The sequence below is a fragment of the Pomacea canaliculata genome, linkage group LG5, assembly GCF_003073045.1.
Source record: "Pomacea canaliculata isolate SZHN2017 linkage group LG5, ASM307304v1, whole genome shotgun sequence".
NCBI classification, from domain to species: Eukaryota; Metazoa; Mollusca; class Gastropoda; order Architaenioglossa; family Ampullariidae; genus Pomacea; species Pomacea canaliculata.
Window position 1 is genome coordinate 18,181,840 of NC_037594.1, and position 20,144 is coordinate 18,201,983.

A 20,144-nucleotide genomic window follows, 5' to 3' on the forward strand; every position below is an offset into this window, starting at 1 on the left:
AATTCACATATGCTGGCTTTCCTAGACACAAGAATAAAACAACCCATGAATTACATCTTTGTGATATTAACTACCAAAAAATAATAATAATCAGCACTGAAACAAAATAAACCAAATACACGCTAAAAAGAAAAATAATGGAGTAGAAAATAACATTTTTTATCCTCTCTCTCTATAGCTATAGTTTATTAGTCGTGGTTCATGCATAATTCAAGTCTTTTTGATGTTCACTCAAATCACGTGAACTGTCACCAACCTACAATGAAGAAATATTTATCACAATGTGTACAACATGCAGAACAACGTTAAATACTTTAGCAATTTGGAAAGCGTCTGGTTTCTTACCGCCAACAAAGTGTTTCGAACAGATAAGTATTTTGTTCACTTCTCTTCTGTTGTAATATCCTTTCGGTAAACGGCTGCCTTCCACAGACGACGTCGTTCTTCTGTAAGGAATTCTTGTTTCGTCGCCTTGGTTCAAAATAATTTTGTATCTTATGAAAAGATACATCTAGAGGAACATTTTCGTTTACTGCAGGCTTGTTTCCGCATCCTTTTATGCCGCAGACGACCATGATAACCGATCAGTTGCCAGCAAGCTTCAGTAACCACTGCTTTAAGAGGGGAGGAAAAATGGCCGCTGAAGCAGCTCGCAAAAACTGATGACGTCACGTGAAAACCACCCATTCCGCCGGACCTTCACGTGTGTTCTTTCTCTCTGCTGTGTCACAACTACTACATGGACAGCACACAGATCTCACTCGCGCTAGTGGTACACGTTCACAAGGCGGCAACATAACACAGCTTGGGCACTACGTCACCAGCTAGCTGTACAGGACAGCTTGGGCACTACGTCACCCACTAGCTGTACAGGACAGCTTGGGCACTACGTCACCCGCTAGTTGTACAGGACAGCTTGAGCACTACGTCACCCGCTGTTGCTGTCCGTCTTGCGCCGCGCCGCTAGCACGAACCAAGCGTTGGGGTTAGAGGAAATGACCCGTCAAGTGGTGGACATGACCTGTTGACCCCTGCGCCTGCGCACTGTGAGAAGGCATGAGATTGTGACAGAGGGACTATGCACTGTCAGCAGTACCAACTGACCTAAACAAGCGCACCCGCTACAAAAGGAAAAAGGAAGATAATATTCCATGAAGCTGTGTCGTCACGTGACCTTTACCAGTTATATAAAGCATCGCTCAGGAAGTTGATCACTAATCTCTAGAAAGACTCGCTTGGATAACTAAGGAGAAGCCAGTCTTCAGGGTCTCACGTCGCAGCACATCCTTGAAAGGTAAGTGTTGCAGACACCGAGTTCTTTCTTACTTTTGTAGCCATGGCAACGAACAGCGCAACCCGCCCCATCATCTCTTTGCCTCCGAAACCTGCAGTTAGCCTTGTGTTCAGTTCGCTGTCGACATCGCATTCATAAATGAAATACATGTATAAATACTACTGATCGTGTTGTAAACGTACTGCGACATTTCGACAAAAGTTACTGTATGATCACAGTTTAATGCAAGGGGCCGACACAAGATAAAACCGTTAAGTAGGTTAGAGTAGATCCTGTCGCAGCCGTGTCAACGTGGCGTCAATATTGACGTGTACTGCGTTCCAGACTTGGGTGTTTTATAAATTTATTAAAAAAACAAAACAAACCTGGGCTTGTATTCACGTGACTAATCGTTCGTTATCGCGAACACGGCGTATTTATGGGCTCACATCTGCGCTCACCCATGGCCCCTAACGGTGGTGTCCCATGGCTAAAGATGGCGGCGATTGTTTCGCTCAGAACAAGAGAGAGGCGTGTTTTGTGGAGAGAGAGAGAGAGAGTTTTCGCAATAGAATTAACTCTATTGATAAATACAACGATGCTGAACTGTTGTACAAATTTAGATTGAGGCGGCACCACATTTTCAACCTCACAGATGTTGTTGAAAACCGCGTTGGTGCTGTACCTGCAGTGCTACAAGTGTACGTAAGCAGCAAAATCAGTCGTACATCGCATGTGTACTTCATTTATTCAAAGCATCCTGAAGTGTGTGTGTGCGCGTGAAATGTCCGGCAATAGTACAGTTGATCCAACTAAGACATCACTTGAAAATCAAAGATCATGGACAAGAAAGAAGAGGGGAAAACAAACAAAACCCTCAACGATAAATATTTTGCAGATATTTTATTTTTAAGTTGATAACAAATGGGTGAAGCACAAAAGAGTTGAACAATGGGAGGACGCTTACAACTAGAAACAATTCACGCGTCTTCAGAACTTTAGTTCAGCTTCGGCTGAGGTTAATAACAGTGTCACTCGGGACTAACTGCCCTCCATCCCCACCAATCCCACCAACCCCACTCCCTGATCGTCGGCAGTGGACAGCAACAGAGTCGATCTTGTTGCACCATTGTCACCACCATAACGAGAATGATTCGAGGTCACCCAGATGATAGGAAGATGAGCGGCTGCAACTGTGGGTCATACCAGGCACTGTCTCGCTCACCACTGTCTCAGGTCGCTTGCTAACGGCAATACAACTTCATTTATTCTTCTATTATTATTAGCATCCTTCCTACAGACATACATCTTATGGCTAGCGAAACACTCTGAGACCGTTAAGAAAAAGGCGGACTTTCTATCTCGGACATGGACTATTTCGTGAAAACCTTTTGGTGTTTTTTTTTTCTATAACATTACAAACTGACTTATACATATGGTATGACAATTAGTACATTACTTGTTATCCTGACAACACTGCACACGGTCTTCTACTGTTATTATTATTAATAACACTATAAAGCAGAAGTCTCTTAGTAGTGACAACCAATCAGTTATTCAGTGAAAGAATAGCAAAAGGTATTGGAATAATTCCTGATTGTCTACTAGGACACTATACACACATATATGAACATCATATCATCTATTGGGTACAAACTTACCGTCATTTCTTCTTCAGTAGCAATGTTTTAAACTTATGTGATTAAGTTAAGCTTTTGTTTGAACTACTGTAGCATTAAGTACAGTCTGCAATCATCCATGACAGATAACTCGAGGAGAGTGAGTACAGATAGGTCATCACTATCAAACGAGTATAATCACTTTATTATGTCAAAAGTTACTAACAAATAGGTATGTATAGGTGCTACAGATTACTGAAGTTTTACTTTTATCATATCTGTGCTATAATGCTTACAGGAGGGAATCACCATGGAAAAGACCAATGTCCAAAGGGAGTCAGGTGACACTGATGCTGAGAGAGAGCAGGCTGCAACAATAATTCAGGCATTTTACCGTGGCTACAGAGTAAGAAAGGAACTAAAAAAGAAAGAAAAAGAAGAACAACAAAAGGAAGAAAAAGAAGAACAGCAAAAGGAAGAAAAGGAACAACAAAAGGAAGAAGAAGAACAACAACAAAAGGAAGAAAAAGAACAACAAAAGGAAGAAAAAGAAGAACAACAAAAGGAAGAAGAAGAACAACAACAAAAGGAAGAAGACGCAGGCAGCAGCCCGACGAAGCCCTGGGTAAGAAAAAAGCTGTCAGAAGCACATGTTTAGAACCCAAGAAAATGAATGATTTCCATTGTCAGTGGTTGTCTTTCTCATACCACACACAATTCTCTATTATTATGTTTATGCCGATTCTCAGACCACTTTCCATGCTCATATCACTCGCCGCGCTCATGTCGTGGTCGAAGTGAGGTTGCACCTAAAACGGCAACGCCTTCCATAAACGGTTTCATATCCCAGAAAAGGTCGACTTTATAAATGTTTTCTTTCATCTAGGTTTATAGTTTATCATTACAACTTCTAAAGTTGCAAATGGCTACTGGGCGCTGTCTTCTGTGCAGTTACATAGATAAAACTGTATTCAATGTTCCTTTAAACGAAGGTAACATGCATACAGAACTAATACTTGGCTGAAATCTTGTGTAAAACTACCATCAGGATGAAGATAACCCAAATACTTTTCCTAAAGGTCTTGTGTACATTATACACCAGTAATTCTAGCTTTAGTAATTATAATTAGGTTTCTACTTTTTCATAGAAAGTGAAGAAAATCTCCTTTTCAAGTCTGTGCAACTCTAACGAAGCCAGGTGGACAATAAATTATGAACTCAACGTAATCATGACAAAACATACGGTAAACATGATTTCAATATTAAATTTGTATCACCAACATTTTCTGACAGTTATCGGGAACCATGAGAAAGGTGATTAAGGTCGCAGCTCCGGTGGCAGTAGGAGTGGGGGCTGTGGTAGCGACTCCGGTGGTGATTGGAGCCCTTGGTTTTGGAACAGCTGGCATTGCTGCTGGGTCTGTGGCTGCCAAAGGAATGTCGCTAGCGGCTACAACCGGGTACGTGGCAATCACATGGGATATGTTCTCAGCATGTTGTACTAAATCCTGTCCTTTTCACCCCTACTTAGCCCTTCACCATACCACAAAGCACCCTTAAATTTAAGGAAATCAGAGAAGTATTTTCAGTTTGAAATAATCAGTATTGCTATCCAGTTGGCTCTCCTGTTATTCATTCAACACTGATTTTAAAACAAATCCAAATTGTCTTCACATTCTGTAACTTAGGGAAGAGGCTTAATGTGCATGAATCTTCTTTCTTTCGCCTTTTACACTCACCTGAAAAAGCTACAATGAGTGAATTCCCTCCTTGCTTATGCAGTTTTTGTTTTTTTTTGTTTTTTTTTTAAAAGCTATTTCTGGACATGGTTCGTGAAGCCCTTATGACCAGACTAATGTTGTAAAAGGACTATAACCACAAGATGGATTCACATGTTTTATAACTGAAACGATATTTCAGACCAGAAATTCACGAGACTGAGAAGTGGGTATTGACAAACAACTCTGTAAGCACATGGAGAAGTAGTCTCATTGTTATCTCGACCTCATCTTTTCGAAGCATCGTACATTTCTGGTCTTCCTCTTTAGAAGAGTAGCAGTGGCATTCAGGCTTGTTGATTAATCTTTCTGGAATTGTGTGTGTAATTATTAGAGTCAAACTTCAAAGTCAACTAAAAGTAGCTAAAAGTAGCTAAAAGTAGATGGCGTAGTAATTAGTTCACCTTACAAATCCCTTACGATCTTTTTTGAAAAGATGATTTCTCTCGACTTTTTGAAAAAGACAACTTGGGTTAACTTTAATTCCGGTTTCTGACTTAATTGGAGGCATGTGCCTTTATTCTCATAAAGCCTGTGACTTTTGTGATGTACACATAGAGGTCATGGGCACTGTGATGTCCCGAGGTTGATGCATTGAAATATCAGTGTTATACGTTCGGTTATCTGAATCTTGTGAAGGAAAGCTAATAACCAACGTTCAGTCGTATTGACAGACCATTGTGCGGTTGTAAGATTAGATAATCCGTGTGTCTGTGCAAGACTGAATGGGGTATTGTAGTCGGGTGGTGCTGGCCCTAGATAGCGAGTGTGGTGTAGACGAGGGCTGGGCTGTACTGATGCTTACCTTGATGTCACAGGTACGGCATGTCGGTGATTGCCGGTCTTCAGTCCATCGGAGCTGCAGGGCTGACGACCTTCCAGGCCCTCACGGTGGGGGGCGCTGTGGCCACAGGTGTTCGTGTAGGCATCAGCGGCAGCGACAGTAGTAGCACCACCAGCAGCAGCAGCGACAGCAGTAGCACCACCACCACCACCACCACCACCAGCAGCGACAGCAGTAGCACCACCACCACCGCCACCACCACCACCAGCAGCGACAGCAGTAGCACCACCACCACCAGCAGCAGCGACAGCAGTAGCACCACCACCACCACCAGCAGCAGCGACAGCAGTAGCACCAGCAGCGGCACCGAGGACAAGAAAAAGACCCCGTGAAGTCCATAAGCCATGATGAGGGTGATGGGTTGGTGGGTAGCTGATGATTACACGGATAATCACAAAACTTTCATGCTGAGTTTGATGTCTGTTCGATAATATATGATGTAAAATTTAGCGCAACTTTTAAATTATTTGTACAGGTTACTTCTTTTTGACAATCATAATCGTTATTATCTGATGCTCATGATTGTGTGTATTCTGTCTCACCCTCGGACATCAGGGGTGTGTGCTCCGGCTAAAGGGAAGGAATCCAATAAGATGGACAAAATCAATCTGAAAGTAGCTGTCTCCCTTTAATTTCTTGCACTTGCATGGTGTACGCGAGGGGAAAAAAACTAAAAATTAAAAAAAAAAAAAAAACAAAACAGAAAGAAAACACAAAAAACAAAAGCAACCCTTGGATTCGACACCACAAGGACTGCTCTACAATGAACTCTAGAAGACCTGTGAAAGGCGACAGAGAAACAAACACAAAGTGTAATTTGTCACTATGTGCAAGAAGGCACGAAAGGCACTAACTACTACTTTTCTAAAGCTCTGTACACACAATTTTCCAGATTTTTTGCAGCATTTAGTATACAAATAACTGATTTAATGTAGTTTATAACAGATATGATAAACAAGGAAGCATCTCTAGCCAAACAAGTTTATGCACTATACATCACACATATATATATATAAGATAAGATAAGATTACTTTATTGTCCAGAAAGGAGATTTGTCTTCCAGCATGCAAGCAGTCAGAGTAAAAATCAAAGACATCAACAATAACATCAGCAGTGAGCACACACACACACACACCCACACACACACACGCCCGCATCAAGGACAATACATCAGTGGACAATACATCAGTTCCATGACTACATCATCCTTTATTAATAAAATCACACAGGATACAAAGATTGTTATCGTTAAACCTTCAATGAAAATGTACAATTATTAGAAGTCTGGTTTTATCCAAAATGTTTACGATAGAACTATTAATACATAATAAAATATTTTGTTGCCACTTGTATCGTTGCTTAATAAATTGTCTCAATAGGACCACTGTGTTGAGTGGTCTGCTTAATAAAGCACAAGGATGAACTTTATTTCGCGTGTGTCTGCGCGTGCATGTGCGTGTGTGTGTAGAGAACTCGAAGCCTCAAATCCACATCGTTTGCTCGATTCCCATGACATTTAGCAGGAATATTCCCTTTTATTACAGCTCGAATATGTTTACGTGTTGATTACGACTTTGACATGCTTGGGTTTCTCTGGAGCTTGCGTGTTCTCTTCGATTCTAGGATGTTTCAGCTGGCCCACCCGTTTACAAACACTGTGTGAAGAATTAAATTGCGACATACGTGTACCTCACTGATGTCACGTGACCAAGTCGGAAGGGCGGGGTGCGACTAGTAAGACTGTACAACCACTCACTTCCTTGTCACCTGCAAACCTCGCAGCTTCACAGTTTGGTCTTTGGTCTGATCGAGTGGCTGTCAACATGGCATGCACCAAGGTAAAGTGTACACTGACAATACTTCGTTGTATGTCTTTCTGTTGTCGAGTCTTGAGACTGCTGTGGAAGGAAGCCAGAAATTTCGCCTTTTATAGTTTCCTTGATCTTTCGTCTCTTTCTTTTTCTTGTCATCCTCCCTCCTTTCTCATTCTCTTCTCACCAAGTTTAAAAATATATACAGTTTGCTTTAGTGGCTGTACAGTGCATTGTGTCTACTTTAAGAGAGCAAAATTCTCTATAAAAATAGTATCATCGATCATCAATCAGCATCACCCGTCTCCTCTCTCTTCTATCACTGGACTGACCTACATCGAGAGAGAATATATAATTATACACATCTATATATATACACACAGGCCCGTTCTTAGCCCCCGCGGGGCCCTCACGCCACGATCACACGGTTTTAGTTGGGATCTAAAGTCACTTTTTTCCTCAGGGATATCTCGTCTTTTATCACTGACAGCACGCTGCATACACAGCGAGAATGTGATACGGCTGACTACACTTCCATGTGCCTAATTACCATATCAATCAAAAGCGCGGGGCCCTAGGCAGATGCCTCGTCCGCCTGCCCTAAGCACGGCTCTGTGTACACAGCAACCATTGAAAATTGCTAAAGGATTTCCTGTGTGACATTGGCAGGGTTGGAATGTCGGTCATCTCAACCTGTCAGTCCATTGGAGCTGTGGCAGCGCTAAGCGGATCACAAGCGGTTGCGGTGGGTGGTACGACGACTGCTGCAACCGCTGGTATCGGCAGATTAGTCGGGTGGCTGCGGAAGAAGTAGAAGATTCCAGAAGCCGACAGAAGCACGAAGAAAAGGTGCAAGACGCAGCGGGGTCACGTAAATTTAAAATAATTCATAATTGCTTATATTGATCACATCTTCACGACACTAAAATTAAATAAAATAAATTTAGTGTGCATTTCTAAGAATGAACGTACTACAGTCAAATCTCCCTACTATGCCACCTACCGGGACCGAGCAAAAGTGGCATAGTAGCGAGTGTGGCATAGTAGCGAGGGTTCGTAAAAACGGCTTTATTTGTTCAAGTTACCCGTCAGTCCAAAGCAGGGGTGGGCAATTAATTTTCCCAAGAGGCCGCATGAGAAATTGGGATGGTTTTAGAGGGCCGGACTAATATAGTTAACTCAGTTTTACCTAATACTGTATAAATAGTATATTTACTGGCGGGCGGGCCGGTCAGAGACAGGAGGCCTTTGCCCAGGTCTGGTCCAAAGCTCTCAAGAATCGTCGGCTTCGCTAGCTGTCTCCTCTCATTCTCCCCCTCACCTCTTCATCCTCCACCCCTCCCAACCACATCCGCTCACCTGCAACCTGTCGCTAGTCGACCCCCTCACACCTTCCCTCTGTCACGTGACTGTCACCCGGCCAGCGACCACCACCCCCCACATTGCTAGCCTCCACCCTCCCTGTGTGCGTGCTAGGTTCCATCCACCTAACTGCCATGTCCCACACTACCATACAGTATAGTAATCGAGCACTGCGCGGAATTTCACAACTTGTGTCTTTTAACAGTCACAAAAAAAGTGGCATAGTAGGGAGAGTCTGGGTGGCATAGTAAATTTTTTTTTACATTGAATTTATAGTCGGGACAGAGCAAAAGTGGCATAATACCGAGAGTGGCATAGTAGCGGGGTGGCATAGTAGGGAGATTTGACTGTAGTTATATTGTCAGACAATTTGTGGTAAGATCCTTTTGAATTCTGCTTACAACTCGTATTTACATTTAAAAAAATATGGACTTACCTTCTTGTTCCTGTCTTAATAGTAACGAGTTATGGTACGAATAAAAGAAAGAAAATTACGAGAGAAATTTTGTATCAGCGACACTAGTGAAGAAAGAAGTCCTATTCATCCGCGGAAAATAGTTCTAAAATTCCGTATAAGCGCGTATCCATTTTTTTTTATTTTTTTTTTTTTTTGACTACTCATTGATGACTGCTTGGTACTTGTCCTCGTCTTATTTTAATAATAAGAACTGTTAAGTCATCTGCATCATGCTAAATTTATACTTCAACGTTATCACCTCACCTCTCGAGGAAACAATCACATGATCGCCTAGGCTGTTGTAGATGTTTTCGTCTGCATGAACATTTATACGACAAAACTCGCTCAATTACGGAATTACACAAAATAAGTTTGAAAGAAAATTGTTTCTCTCAAGATGAAAAGTTAAACTGCACTGGATAAAACATCTCAAACAACGTAGCGTGCTATCCTTCTCGTTTAACTGTTTCTACAACAGTAGAACAATTTATCTGTGAGGGACAAGAGCAGCTTACATCGGGTGGTACCCACCTGCTCCAGTCATTGGGACAGCCTAGGGTGCTCTTCAGACTCTATATAACAGGCAAACACCCCTGAAAGTGTCTGCGATCTTTCGTGATGACAGGCATGTCCTGTCGAGAGAATTTTTCCAATTCCCATAGGGCCGCCGATTTTGTGTACCTGCATGCAGTACCAACAGACTGAGGCTGTCCTTTGTCCTTTGACCTGTGCGTCTTTTGAATGGTGCTGAGTGAATGAAACATGAATGCGGAGGTCTGTTTGGAGCAAATGAATATTTTATGATTTTTTTTTAAAATCGAGCTGACCCCGAATTGCCCTCTGGGACAAATAAAGTGTTCTCTTAAACCGGTTGTGTTTTCATAAAACCCTGAATAACCGCGAATCCTATCCGAAAAGAATCCATGCTTCGTGTTTCCTCATATAAAACCCTTTATAGCAACTATGGTCTTGCATACTATTCCAGAATTGTTTCACATTTCAATCTTGTTTCAACACCAGTCACATTTTTTGTTCCTGTGCCCAAAATACAAAGATCTACGACAGCTGTACATTAATTCATCATAAATTTTTATAAGTATCCTTCTAAGTTTCGTTTATCCATGATATTTGCCAGTAACTGTCTAAAGTTAATTCAAAATGTTGCCTACTTTCTTTATAATTCACTACAGATTAGGGAGAACAAATCTGCAAAAGTACTGTTATTGTTAATAACAAATTAATGTATGTCGTAATTTTTATGAAGTAACGGCACTATATGTATTTTGTACTTTTACTTGAGTCCACCCACTCTCCCAACATCGGTTATAGTCACGATCCTACCGAATAAAGGACATTGTCATTGTCTTGATTTTAGTACTAAATTAAAATAACCGTACACATGAAAAGATATCATTATTTTTTTTTTTTACTGTGACAGTGAAAAACAAAAAATCCTGATAATCATTCTCTCATGTACTCACTGATGCACAATTGTTTCTGCCATGGGTTAGTACAACCAAATGAAAATGATTACATGATAAAATTTAGCAATCAAATGTGCAGTTATAACTGGAAAAGTGGTACATCAAAGCTGAACATAAAAACTCACAATCTAGAGATTCTAGACCATTTGAAACGCAGACAACATAATATATGCACATGGCGGCAAAGCAAAATTATAAATGATGGTGACACAAATTAAACACATGTACATTCCTCAATTTGCACGGATAAAAGCAAGTTACACATTGTGGTGGCACTAATGCAAGAGAGGTGCACATTTAATTTTAATCCAAAATATTCAAATTATGTAATGCAAATAATAAAGGTTGGTGGAAGTATGCACATCGTACAACACAGACAGTGTAGAGGATGTTTCTAAAAGCTGATAAAGCCTCTGTAAAGAACTTGGACATTGGTGTTGCATCGGGCGTTCTGCTTTTGATGAAGTGTTTTAAGAAACTTTGTAGAATCGTGTGTGAACTGCCATTCTGACTATGTAAGGATCACAGGGAACTTGGATCTGATCGACAATATTTAACATCGTCACAGCTGTGCTTGGCACATACATCAATAATGGCCGTTGAAGAGTGAGGTGTTAGAGACACACACTACGGGGCTAGCTTTTCTGAGGGTGGGGCCCATCTATCCCTTCAGAACTCTATACAGAGTGAGGTACCCATTCCCGACAAATGGATCGACTGGGGAAAGTTTTCTGCTCCACACGGATATCGAACCTGCGCGCCTTGGGATTGGAATTAGAGTGATCTAACCGCTGTGTTATCCGCTGGTCATAGCGGGGATACCCGGTAGCTATGTCATGTCATGTCATGTCATGTGGCCTTTTATCAATGACAGATATTCATAGGGCATCACCAACTGATCAGCACGAAGAATCAGACGGACGCAAGTGAAAAGCAAATTGTGAGGGTCAGCATGGCATCAACAAAGGTGAGATTTACAGACTTCACAACTCTCTGACAAATTCACATGGACTTTCACAACGGAGAGAGTTTCTGTCTCTACCTAACATAGGGCAGTGATACCACATCCCACCGTTAATCCCTCAATTATTTGGTTCTTCACACGAGTGTATACCACAGTAAACAGCTTTGTCTCAGGGCAAATGACACAGGTGCCAGTCTTGTTTACTTTTACTTCTGTCTTGTTTAAAAATTATTGCTGTTAACGTTTTTTCGACGTGTTCAGTGTATTTTCTGCTATCGAGAAAGAGGTTATTTGTCCAAAACCAACATTCAAATGTGGCAAAAATAATAATTGTTTTTAGTTGCTAAACATTACAAAATGTTGTGGAGGAAGTTAGTCTGTTGCAGTGCAGGTTAGGATGTTGTGGTGCTTGCTTAATAGTCAGATAGTGTATGATGTATGATAGAATTGTGTTTAAACCTACATTTAGGTCATCGAGTGTTGTGTACAGTGTTTTCATTTCTTGTTCATTCACAGCTGCGTGTACAGCACATCTGGAAATGATACGTTATCTATATGTTATCTATATTACTATTTATATATATATGTTATCTTAAAGCTGTGTTTTTGTTTCTAATTTTGAGCATGTGGTAATAAGCATGATGAGTGTCAACACATTTCTAAAAGAAACAGGCAAGGGAAATAAATTAATTTAAAATCATGTGTACTGACCTCCGCTCAAAATTACGGTTTATAAAAGAACCGTTTACACACCTCGGGCCGATTCAAGGAGGAGCATTGGTTCCTTACTCTTTGCAAAGGGAGGCACACTGACCTTAACACCGCCACTACAAACGTGCACCTGTTGAAGATGTGAAGCATTATGCTGTGTGTAGATATGTGTGAAGTGTAACTATCAGTACACTGTAAGAATGAAACAGTCTCTCTACAGTTACAAGCTTGAGTATGATGATGGTGCAGATAAAACTGCAATTAAAACGATGGTTACACTCGTGTAGGTGAGTCAGCAAACCTATTGAGCAAGTACAGGGATGGAAGGTGAAATAGTCACTAGCAATACTGTAATGCACCACTACAATGTGTTTATGGAAATATTATATAAGAGAGAGAGAGAGGAAGAGAGAAGACGATACAATGTGAATACGGTTTTCGCTGTGGCGCAGTTGGTCGAACGTTTTGTGAACATGACTGTTAGAATGTTGTCTAAAGATAATTTTCAATGCATAAATTTATAATGAATTATGGTAATTCAAAAGAAGGACGAATAGCGAAGTCTCTTTGTACGCAGACAGACCTACGGAGGCAGATGTAGACAGACCTACAGTGTCCATCTTTAGCAAATTGTTTTGCTTACAGGCGGCGGGTTTTCTGTCTCCTTTTGCTGATGTCTCCAGTGGCAGCGAGGGACAAAGAAGACAGTGGGTATATTATTTTCACACAGAGTGCTTTACAATCAGGGTTAGAGGTGACTGAAGGGTGTAAAATAACCACAAATTAGCGAATCAAAAAATGAAAAATTTTAGGGGTCTAGAAAAAGATTCAACTGTTTGTGTTATAAATTAAAAATAATAATTTAAAATAATAAACTTAAATTAAAAATAATAAACTTAAAATAAAAAAAATTATCTATGAAATAAAAATCTGTGAGATAAACCTGCTGTGCCATGCTCAAGGTCTTTCATCCCACTCCCCATACCATAAAGCGAACACAAAAATCTCGACATCTCGTGATGCAAAAAGAGGGAAAAGAAAAACTACCTCAAACTAGCTTATGAACAATTTGGAAAAAAAAATATTAACGGCCTAGAAAAGATTTATTTTTAGGTAAGTTCCAAATAATAAACTTAGGAATAAAAAAATAATTCAAAGAAAGAAAAATAAATAAATGAAAGAATGAAAAAGGCGAACGAACGAATTAAGTAACCTACAAACGAACGACTGATTAAAATAATGTTTGCATATATTTTTGTGATGGTATAATCTTGGACTTTCAGTTCCTCTGCAGGTTCCTGGATGTACAGCTGGCCAGACACCAGCTTCGTCACAGACTCCTTGGTGTGGAAGATCGGTTTTCCTGTAACAGTCGGAGCGGTAGCTGTCGTAGCAGCTCCTGCAGCTGTCGCCGCAGCTGGCTTCGGTGCTGGCGGCATCGCTGCTGGGTCTCTGGCTGCCAAAGGAATGTCGCTAGCGGCTACATCCGGGTACGTGGCAATCACATGGGGTATGTTCTCTGCATGTTGTACTAAATCCTGTACTGGGCGCTGTTAGGTCCCGAGGTTGATGTCTTGAAATATCAGTGTTATATGTTCGGTTATCTGAATCTTGCGAGGGGAAGCCAATAACCAATCGTTCATAGCACCAACGTTCAGTCGTATTGACAGACCATTGTGCAGTTGTAAGTTTAGATAATCCGTGTGTCTGTGCAAGACTGAATGGGATATTGTAGACGGGTGGTGCTGGCCCTAGATAGCGAGTGTGGTGTAGACGAGGGCTGGGCTGTACTGATGCTTACCTTGATGTCACAGGTACGGCATGTCGGTGATTGCCGGTCTTCAGTCCATCGGAGCTGCAGGGCTGACGACCTTCCAGGCCCTCACGGTGGGGGGCGCTGTGGCCACAGGTGTTGGTGTTGGTGTTGGTGTAGGCATCAGCGGCAGCGACAGCAGTAGCACCAGCACCACCACCAGCAGCAGCGACAGCAGCGGCACCGAGGACAAGAAAAAGACCCCGTGAAGTCCATAAGCCATGATGAGGGTGATGGGTTGGTGTGTAGCGGATGATTACACATATAATCACAAAACTTTCATGCTGAGTTTGATCTCTGTTCGATAATATATGATGTAAAAAATTAGCGCACCTTTTAAATTATTTGTACAGGTTACTTCTTTTTGAAAATCATAATCGTTATTATCTGATGCTCATGATTGTGTGCATTCTGTCTCACCCTCGGACATCAGGGGTGTGTGCTCCGGCTAAAGGGAAGGAATCCAATAAGAGGGACAAAATCAATCTGAACGTAGCTGTCTCCCTTTAATTTCTTACACGGTGTACGCGAGGGGAAAAGCCCCACAACTAAAAAAAAATAACAACAAAAAACAACAACAATAAATAAAAAACTTTAGAAAAAAAAACCAAACGAACAAACAACCAAAAAACAACAACAACAACAAACTCAAAAGACAAAAAAACCAACCCTTGGATTCGACACCACAAGGACTGCTCTACAGTGAACTCTAGAAGACCTGTGAAAGGCGACAGATAGAGAAAACAGAGTTACAGAATAGAAATAAACAAAAGTGTAATTTGTCACTATGTGCAAGAAGGCACGAAAGGCACTAACTACTACTTTTCTAAAGCTATGTACACACAATTTTCCAGATTTTATGCAGCATTTAGTATACAAATAACTGATATAATGTAGTTTAATGTAGTTTATAACAGATATGATAAACAAGAAAGCATCTCTAGCCAAACAAGTTTGTGCACTGTACATCACACACACATATATATATAGGTAAATTCAGCAGCACAGCATCATCCTTCATTAAGCAGACCACTCAACACAGTGGTCCTATTGAGACAATTTATTAAGCAACAAATAAAAGTGGCAACAAAATATTTTATTATGTATTAATAGTTCTATCGTAAACATTTTGGATAAAACCAGATTTCTAATAATTGTACATTTTCATTGAAGGTTTAACGATAACAATCTTTCTATCCTGTGTAATTTTATTAATAAAGCACAGTGACGAACTTTATTTCGTGTTTGTGTGTCTGCGCGTGTGTGTGTAGAGAACTCGAAGCCTTAAATCCACATCGTTTGCTCGATTCCCATGACATTTAGCAGGAATATTCCTTTTTATTACAGCTCGAATATGTTTACGTGTTGATTACGGCTTTGACATGCTTGGGTTTCTCTGGAGCTTGCTTTCCTCAACGATTCTAGGATGTTTCAGCTGGGTCACCCATTTACAAACAAACACTGAGCCAAGAAATTGCGACACACGTGTACCTCACAGAGCAGTAGAGGACCATGTTATTTGAGGTCCATTATGTACAAATCTCAACTCGGGGAATGTACACTCCTGACTCAGGCATGTCTTCTTCTCCCGGTATCCCGGGCAGAGTAAAATTTCTCACCTCGTTCCCGCCAAAACCTACTGGTGGTGTTCACCAAACACTTTTTGTCACAGCTAACTCTTTTCTATCTAATCTTTTCATCCATTCAACATACACTTTTAGTCCTGAGTCGCAAAAGGGTTAAATATTCTGAAAACCACGGGGGGCACCGACTGGTCCTTGAGAGGCAAGCTGACTGTGGATGTGAACCCACAACGTGCGCCGTGCCGACACGACACGCAGACAACCTCGCATAAATGTTCCTAGAAAAAGAAAATAAGAAGCTGCGTGTTCCCTCATTGTGAACTTTCTGTTTCCATAAAAGGAGTTGCTCGTGTGTCCTCCAATCCCCTCTTTGCACGCGAGAAGCGTGATGATGTCACGTGACCAAGTCTGAAGGGCAGGTGCGACTAGTAAGACTGTACAACCACTCACTTCTTGTCACCTGCAAACCTCGCAGCTTCACAGTTTGGTCTTTGGTCTGATCGAGTGACTGTCAACATGGCATGCACCAAGGTAAAGTGTACACTGACAATATTTCGTTGTATGTCTTTCTGTTGTCGAGTCTTGAGACTGCAGGTGGAAGGAAGCCAGAAATGTCGCCATCTTGCAGTCGGTTGCCGTAGAGGAAATATCCTCCGCAGGAGTGTTGCTCTAAGCTTGTATTAGTCACCACATTTAATTTGCTTTTTGTTCAAGAATGGCCGTTGATTATTCAATCATTCCTCACTATGATTTTTAATAATTAAAAAAGTTCTGTGTGCTTGAATACAAGGTATAACACAACAGGTGCGTCCCTTTTTCTTGATACATAATGAGTAATCTTACATAGATCAAAGCAACTGATCTTCTAGAAACTTTGTATTAAAAATAACGGCTTTGTTTACATCAGGAACGTGGTCAATCTTAGAAACTTTAAAAAAACTGGACACAAAGTATCAAATACCTGACATATCGTACAATGCATGTCCAATTAAGAAATATTCTTAGAGTACCCTTAGAATTCATCAATTTTCACCAAGATAGGAAGATTGGCTTGTCTCTCACACACACATTGTGTAGTAATTCTCTACACGTACCTGGATAACTAGAGGCTTCTAAAAGTAACATAAAAGAGAAAGAAGACATGTTCTTGGTCGGTGGATGGTACGATTAAAGACATGTCATCGTTATCACGAGGAGCCTTTAGACGTCTGTACAGGTCTCAGTTTAGAATTCATATTACAAAGGTTCTGTGGCATGTTCCACTTTACCTGTTCCTGTTGCTGACCTCGGCATCGAGGAGGCTTCATTGTGTTGTCAACGTGTTGATCATTGTGTTGCTCATGTTTCTCTTCCGCATTTCTGTCCTCAGTCTGTCTCGTCGCCACACCAGTCACTGAAGCGTGCTGAAGTTTGGTCTGTGTCTATGTAGACCGCATGCGAGCAAGATATTTATAAAAAGAAATGTTGCTAACTTCTACTTGCTATGCATCCTTTGGCTAACAGTACAATGATTTTGTAGGAGTCCACTTGTCTCTTTTTGCAGGTTACCCTGTTGTTGGCTATTTTGCTGATGTTTCCAATGACCTCTCAAGGTAAATGTAACATGCGGGACTTTTTCACATCACTGATATTAAAGTTTAGACATTGATAGAAATAACGACAATTTTCCAAGCTGTACAGCAAGTAACATTATATAACAAAAGTTCCTTGCCATGCAGTGTTGAGAGCATCCGCCGTCCTCATTTAGTAAATTTTTGCTTAGCCCATTACAATATTTTGTAATACGTGTGACCGAATAGTTCTTTTTCCTTTTGTGAGACTACCCTTTAAAAGAAACACAGAGAAGGTCCAATAAATAGTTTAGAAGACGGCTAACATCTCTTTAAAGGAAAATCATAAAGTTGGTGGGTCTTTAACTCTGGATAAGGTATGGTGAACTGGTGTAATTGAGGTGGACACCTTAATTGTAAGACTAAATATATTTCCAGGTATTTGCTTTGGGGACCTATTTCTGGCGGTGACGGCAGGAGCGGCAGCTGTTGTTTTGGCTCCGGTGGCGATCGCAGCTGTCGGATTTGGAGCTGGAGGCATTGCAGCTGGATCTGTGGCCGCAGCTGCAATGTCGACAGCCGCCACCACTGGGTATGTCACTCTGACAGGTTTGAAGGGGCTGAGATTGTCACGAGCATGTTTAGTTTACAAATTAAGAATAGTGCAGGGAAGTGTGTGCGGGTGTTGAGGGTGGGGTGTTGTTTAAGGAGTGTCTAAATCATATTTCCAAATTGGAAAGTGACTTACAGATGTCTGCGCAAATTTCCCAGGCCAAAGTTCACGTTGTATTTAGCGTGTTACTGGGTGAATCTGTTACACTCTCGAAATGCAAAAATGACTGAACTGGACACACGTTAGGCACAATTATAGCCAGCGAGATCATTTGTTGATTTTTGTGGAGACTAGAGGAGGGGAGCTATTCATTTACATTCAGGGAGTACTAGCTTTTACTGAGCAGCAGGATATGACGTAAGACTTCAGTCACGTGTGCTGTGACGTGACAGGTACGGAATGGCGGCGGTGTCTGCCTTCCAGTCCATCGGAGCCGCAGGTATGGCAGTCTCCCACATGGCTGTGGTAGGGGGAGCTGTGGCTGGCACTGTGTACAGCGCATCTGAGACCTGCGAACGCAACTGTTGAGTCACGTGACCTCGTCCAGCATCACACGTTTATTTACATCCATTAGTATGTTAATCTGTGTTAATCACTTGTCTTTACATGTTGCCGTAGAGACCAGTTTAGAACTTTGCTTCTGGTATCGTTTGCATACTACTAAGTCCAGTCACGTGATCATTTCTGTTTTAGTTCAGGTGTGGAAAGAAAAACAAGATCAGTATAATACAATTTAACTCGATTTGTCCCACAGTGCTATTAACCAACTCGCACATCTACAAATAATTTTTAAGATGAGGTAAGTATAGGCTGCAGAGTGTAAACATAGCCTCCCCTGTACACTGGCAGACATGTAAATGTTTTGATTCTGTATTTCTGTTGTCCGCCCTTTGCTGGCTGCTGTATTAGTGTCTGCAATATCTTTGTTTTTACATTCTCTTTGATATGATAGAGTATTATCTCTTTTAGCGTTCCTGTCTTTTGCTTCAATTACCGATTGTAAACTCAAATCAGCAAATAATAACTGCGTTAGATTATTAATCTTTCGTTGAGCAGTTTACAGGGCTATCTGTTTATTTGTTTACATCGCAAATGTGTTAACTGGTCCGTGACACCTAACGTTCAGGCTTTTTCACACATTCCCTTTAGTGCATTTATGTTAAATTCTTTGTGTATCTTAATTCAAGAGAGTGCATAATAAATATTTTTAAAAATTCAAGTTAGTATTTTATTTTCTGACTTTAAAGTCAGGACAGAAGGAAGTGTACAAGCATTGCATGTACTTCACGAATGTGCGAATGTAAACACAAACATGTGTATGTCTTAATGTCTGTATGTATACATGAGTCGGACACATTTCGCAACACATATCAGTCCAGTACTGTACACTGTGGGAAGTTGTCATCTATATGAACAGTGTCATCCTTTTCAATGAAATCCAGGGGATCGTATACTTGTATCACGGAGATGTATATCTCTGGACTACTTGCAGACGAATTCCCCTCCTTCCACACACACACATTTACCTCTAGAACGAGTTTTCGGTTTTCAGTTTCGGTTTAACTACTAACATCAAGAAAGAGAGCAGACAAGGTGAACTTTCGTGTTCACGGAGGTACAAAAGCTCAAACATTTTGGTCTCTTGTATTTTCTGTTTATTTGCATTAAGTCGTAGGACAAAATTAAGTCGAGGATTTTGCTAACAAAAATAAATAAAATGTGACTAAGCAAAAAAAAAATTTTATTGCAAGTCTATTGGGGAATCTAAGTATCACAGTTCCGGATAGTAAACTGTTCGTCCACACTTGACAGCCTGCACCTTCGTGAGTTGCCAGCAGTCCAGAGATATACATCCGTCTTTACATGGCTCCACAAAATATTGAACACCACATTCCAACCTTCCTGCACACCTGTCAACTTATTCACTTGCCTATGTGACTATAAAGTTTTTTATTTTTCTTTTTTTATTGTATGGCTCAGTAACTATGGCAACCTGCAGTAGTTTTACTCATGGACAGTTTATTTGAGGTGTAATACTCGCCCTACGACCAGAAGAACCACCAGTCGGTCTTTATTGTGACAAACCTTCACGCAAGATCAAAGCTGTACCGGAGCAGAATTTTTCTACACCAGTCACATCAACTAAATATAAGGCAAAGTCTCAATCTGAAATCAGTAGATGCCATAAAACACTAAACTTACCATCCACACGAGCCCCTTCAGTTTTATTCCGCTGGTTGTTATGTTTCCAAATGAAAATAAATAAAATTTCTGCCGCCTA

The 20,144-nt window shown here is 41.0% G+C and overlaps 3 protein-coding genes across 5 annotated transcripts; all 3 read left to right on the top strand.

Annotated features, from left to right (window-relative positions):
- Positions 1 to 609: 609 nt before the first annotated feature.
- LOC112565336 (histone H3.v1-like) lies at positions 610 to 6,718 on the top strand. 2 transcript variants are annotated; one of them, XM_025240743.1, is made up of 5 exons: positions 610 to 1,294; positions 3,191 to 3,517; positions 4,186 to 4,352; positions 5,489 to 5,737; positions 5,774 to 6,718. In XM_025240743.1, the coding sequence occupies exons 2-5, from the start codon at positions 3,203 to 3,205 to the stop codon at positions 5,844 to 5,846; spliced, it is 804 nt and encodes a 267-aa protein (XP_025096528.1). In that variant the 5' UTR covers positions 610 to 1,294; positions 3,191 to 3,202; the 3' UTR covers positions 5,847 to 6,718. The 2 variants fall into 2 exon arrangements, with proteins under 2 accessions (XP_025096528.1, XP_025096527.1); XM_025240742.1 differs by having other exon boundaries at positions 5,489 to 6,718.
- Positions 6,719 to 7,085: 367 nt separating this feature from the next.
- On the top strand, positions 7,086 to 15,349 carry LOC112565337 (dachshund homolog 1-like). 2 transcript variants are annotated; one of them, XM_025240744.1, is made up of 6 exons: positions 7,086 to 7,353; positions 7,996 to 8,175; positions 11,504 to 11,596; positions 12,950 to 13,011; positions 13,588 to 13,794; positions 14,119 to 15,349. In XM_025240744.1, the coding sequence occupies exons 1-6, from the start codon at positions 7,339 to 7,341 to the stop codon at positions 14,324 to 14,326; spliced, it is 765 nt and encodes a 254-aa protein (XP_025096529.1). In that variant the 5' UTR covers positions 7,086 to 7,338; the 3' UTR covers positions 14,327 to 15,349. The 2 variants fall into 2 exon arrangements, with proteins under 2 accessions (XP_025096529.1, XP_025096530.1); XM_025240745.1 differs by lacking the exon at positions 7,996 to 8,175 and having other exon boundaries at positions 7,199 to 7,353.
- Positions 15,350 to 15,884: 535 nt separating this feature from the next.
- LOC112565339 (interferon alpha-inducible protein 27-like protein 2A) lies at positions 15,885 to 19,082 on the top strand. Its single transcript, XM_025240747.1, has 4 exons — positions 15,885 to 16,231; positions 17,244 to 17,292; positions 17,689 to 17,842; positions 18,256 to 19,082. Exons 1-4 carry the CDS (start codon positions 16,217 to 16,219, stop codon positions 18,389 to 18,391), a joined length of 354 nt encoding a protein of 117 aa, XP_025096532.1. The 5' UTR covers positions 15,885 to 16,216; the 3' UTR covers positions 18,392 to 19,082.
- Positions 19,083 to 20,144: the final 1,062 nt, after the last annotated feature.

Coding starts and splice junctions, on each gene's coding strand:
- LOC112565339 (XM_025240747.1), top strand. Junction 17,293..17,688: donor GTTTCCAATGACCTCTCAAG/GTAAATGTAACA, acceptor ATATATTTCCAG/GTATTTGCTTTGGGGACCTA. Junction 17,843..18,255: donor TCGACAGCCGCCACCACTGG/GTATGTCACTCT, acceptor GTGACGTGACAG/GTACGGAATGGCGGCGGTGT.
- LOC112565337 (XM_025240744.1), top strand. Junction 11,597..12,949: donor TCAGCATGGCATCAACAAAG/GTGAGATTTACA, acceptor TTTTGCTTACAG/GCGGCGGGTTTTCTGTCTCC. Junction 13,795..14,118: donor TCGCTAGCGGCTACATCCGG/GTACGTGGCAAT, acceptor TTGATGTCACAG/GTACGGCATGTCGGTGATTG.
- LOC112565336 (XM_025240742.1), top strand. CDS start 3,203: ATGGAAAAGACCAATGTCCAAAGGGAGTCAGGTGACACTGATGCTGAG. Junction 3,518..4,185: donor GCAGCCCGACGAAGCCCTGG/GTAAGAAAAAAG, acceptor ATTTTCTGACAG/TTATCGGGAACCATGAGAAA. Junction 4,353..5,488: donor TCGCTAGCGGCTACAACCGG/GTACGTGGCAAT, acceptor TTGATGTCACAG/GTACGGCATGTCGGTGATTG.